The sequence below is a fragment of the Crocuta crocuta genome, unplaced genomic scaffold, assembly GCF_008692635.1.
Source record: "Crocuta crocuta isolate KB4526 unplaced genomic scaffold, BGI_CrCroc_1.0 scaffold112, whole genome shotgun sequence".
In the NCBI taxonomy this organism is placed as follows: Eukaryota; Metazoa; Chordata; class Mammalia; order Carnivora; family Hyaenidae; genus Crocuta; species Crocuta crocuta.
The window spans coordinates 1215159-1218393 of NW_027528818.1; the positions used below are offsets into that span (position 1 = coordinate 1215159).

Sequence of the window (3235 nt, forward strand, 5' to 3'; positions counted from 1 at the left end):
GCTGGCTCAGTTGGCAGAGAATGGGATCTCAGGGTTGTGAGTTCAAGCCGTGTGTTAAGCATTGGGATCACTTAAAAACTAAAGATGAAAAAAGAAGAGTTCTTCACATTAGCTGTTCACAAATGGCTTACTTAGGGCAAACATTTTCAATCAGATGTGGTTTCTTGAAAAATTTCATAAGTTAATGTTAAGAAGTTCCTTGAAAAGTGAGTTTCTGTAACTTTGGATCCAGCTTAAAGTCATAGGATCCTTTAGGCTTGTCTGAACAGTGAGCTATATTTGGGGATTTGGCATACAGAGGGTCTGTCTTGGATTAAGTCTCAAAATACCTAAAGGATTTCCTTAAACAGGCCCCGGGTCAGATACAACAGGTGTTTCACTTCTAATTTTGGAACCAGAAGCAGTCAGTTGAGAGTGAGGCTGTTCTGCATTCATTCAGCTGGGGTGAGAACAATAAGTAATTTTGCCCAGACATCAAACGTAGAAAAGACTGGAATGTGTTATTCTTCTATAACTTCTGATAACAAAGCACAGTTTTAGAATACAACATAGAATTTTGATGAGTTCTGATAAAGGCTTATGTTTTCTTAGTATTTGATAAATTTTGTTTAAAAATAATGAAAGTGCACATTAGTGTCAGGTTCTATAGTAGAATGCTTATTTAAATGATCACGTACATTCTTATTTGATTATACCATTGTCAGTGAATTAAATTTTTGTAGTGGAAAATAAAGACATTGTAGAATAAATGATGTATCTGGTATCGTTTACTTATCCAAGTAATTCAGAGGAATTCTGGAGCTTTAGATGATAGTGATACTACTTTATTGAAAATATATATGTAAGCACATTTAAATACAATTAAAATGTGTCTAGGCTTTGGAATAAAAAATATGCTTGAAATACAGCCACCCAAAGTGCAATTACCTTAAAACTTTGGGGACCCGGCTGGCTCAGTTGGCAGAGGGTGCATTTTTTTTTTTNTGCATTTCTTAATCTCAGGGTAGTGAGTTCAAGCCCCATATTGGGTGTGGGGAAAAAAAAAAAAAAAAAAAAAAAAAAAGAAAAAGAAAAATGAGCAAAACTTTGTATTTCATTGACTTTAAAAACATTTTAAAGCAATGTAATCATTAACATTTCAACTACAAAACAAGGGTTGATAAATTTTCCAATGTGAGGTCCCCGGAAATATAAGTTTCTAAAATGGCCTCATGATATTCAGCAATGTAATCTTAACATGATACATAGATTCCTCATCAATACATATTGAACATGAGATTAGATTCAGAAATTCTTATTGAAGGAATATTAAAATAAATATTAGAAAAGGAATCATTTTCTTTTGGCACATCATAAAGTCTGTTGCTTATAAAATTAATACTTATAGAATCTACTCATTTTAAGAATTCAATACTTATTAAGCTTTACAGTTTAGATATTACTTTACTTTGAATTCTTCCATAGGTTTAAAAGGCAAGCCATGTAAAAAAAAAAAAAGGCGAACCATGTTGTAAGTAGTGGCAAACTTGGTAATTATTTTTGAGTGAAATGAGAAATATATGCTATGTAACTATTTTTAAAGAAAGAAAAGGAATAGGTTTGATTTGAAACTGCATTTTTCTAAAACACTGCATTCCAAAGTGTTTTTCTGCAAAATGTATAAAATTTAATATTGCGCCTGGGTGGCTCAGTCGGTTAAGCATCCGACTTTGGCTCACAGTTCATGGGTTCGAGCCCCGCGTCGGGCTGTGTGCTGACAGCCCGCTCAGAGCCTGCAGCCTGTTTCAGATGCTGCGTCTCCTTCTCTCTCTGACCCTCCCCTGCTCACGCTGTCTCTCTCCCTCAGAAATAAATAAAAAACATTAAAAAATTTAATATTGGGACAAGAAAATTCATTTAGGTCACAATAACTTTTGTAGTCTTTAAAAACAGCATAGCTAGAGACAAAATTCTCTAAACATTAAGAATTCAAAAGTAGAAGCTCCGAGGAAACCGATAACAGGCATAATCTGCTTGCACAGAAAGTACTGAAAACAAATTTTTAAAACAGAATTTTGAACTCTCACCATCTGGCCCCTTGCCTCTATCCCAGAGTTTGACTGCATGTCTACACCTATAGTAACCCTATACTTTTCCTTTCTTCTCTCTCTCGTCCCCATAAGGCCTCAAGACTGGAGTAGAGTTTATGATTAACTATGTATTTTGATAATTAGGACACCAGACGCGGTAGTATGTTAACAAAGTGAAATTCTGGTGACACAAAATCATGTTGGAGAAATCCTGGGTTCTAAAGCATAACGTGTCATTCAGCTTTTAAGAGTAGAAAGTTGAGCTGGAAGCCTCAAACATTGCTGGAACCCACGGAAAATCCAGCATGTCATCAAGCAATTACAAGATGGATTTTTAAAGAAAAAAAACCGAACCACTTTTTCTGACCAGTGACATCACTGTGCGCTGCGGTGCGCAGTTACAAAGGCAGGGTGAACACACTCTGTGGCAAAGACATCAACTTGCCATTGTGCAGGAGCTGTCCTTCTCATTTCTAAAAGGAATCGGCAGTCTACGGTTAATTTATGGACAGCCTGTGTCGTCCTGCACACTGCCAGTTCCAGGAGACCTCGCCAATTAGCTCTATTTTCTGCTTAAGCCGTTAAAGCCACCTCCATGGAAACGCTAGAAGAGGCTGGGGGGAGGGGAGCAGACAGGTGCGCCCTCTGTTTGGGAACACACAAAGGGCCGACCTAGCCGCCGCGGTGTCCCTGGCAACTCCACGCAAGCAGGGCGCGCGNAAGCCGACTTCCTGCCACTGCCAAAACTACACCTCCCGGCGTCCTCTCCGCTGTGGGGCCGAAAGTGAAAACAAATTCTGGGCTGCGAGGGTGCTGCCCTCCGCCGGGCGCCCTCACCCGCTCCCCGCCCCTTCGGCGCCCTCCTGTGAGGTGGGGAAAGGAAAGGCCGCGTCTTTTTCTTTCGGCTTCCTCGGCTCCCTGGGTGGGGAGCGCGCGGGGGACGCAGGCCTCGCTTTCCCTGAGCCGGCCCCGCGCACGCGGGGGGCGGGGGTTTCCTCGCCTCACCCCAGTCGGGACGAGGAAAGGAGGGNCGACGGCGTGGACCAGGGCGGCGCGGGGCCCCGCGAGGACGCGACGCCCATGGACGCCTATCTGCGGAAACTGGGCTTGTATCGGAAACTGGTCGCCAAGGACGGGTCGTGCCTGTTCCGGGCCGTGGCGGAGCG

General features: G+C 42.0%; 1 protein-coding gene across 1 annotated transcript in view; it reads left to right on the forward strand.

The window, feature by feature from the left end:
- The first annotated feature begins 3106 nt into the window (after positions 1–3106).
- OTUD4 (OTU deubiquitinase 4) overlaps positions 3107–3235 on the forward strand; it is a 42462-nt gene continuing 42333 nt past the window's right edge. The window contains exon 1 of the mRNA XM_077755923.1: positions 3107–3233. Coding sequence (XP_077612049.1) covers positions 3150–3233 — 84 coding nt within the window. The 5' untranslated portion in view covers positions 3107–3149. The remainder of the gene's footprint in view (positions 3234–3235) is intronic.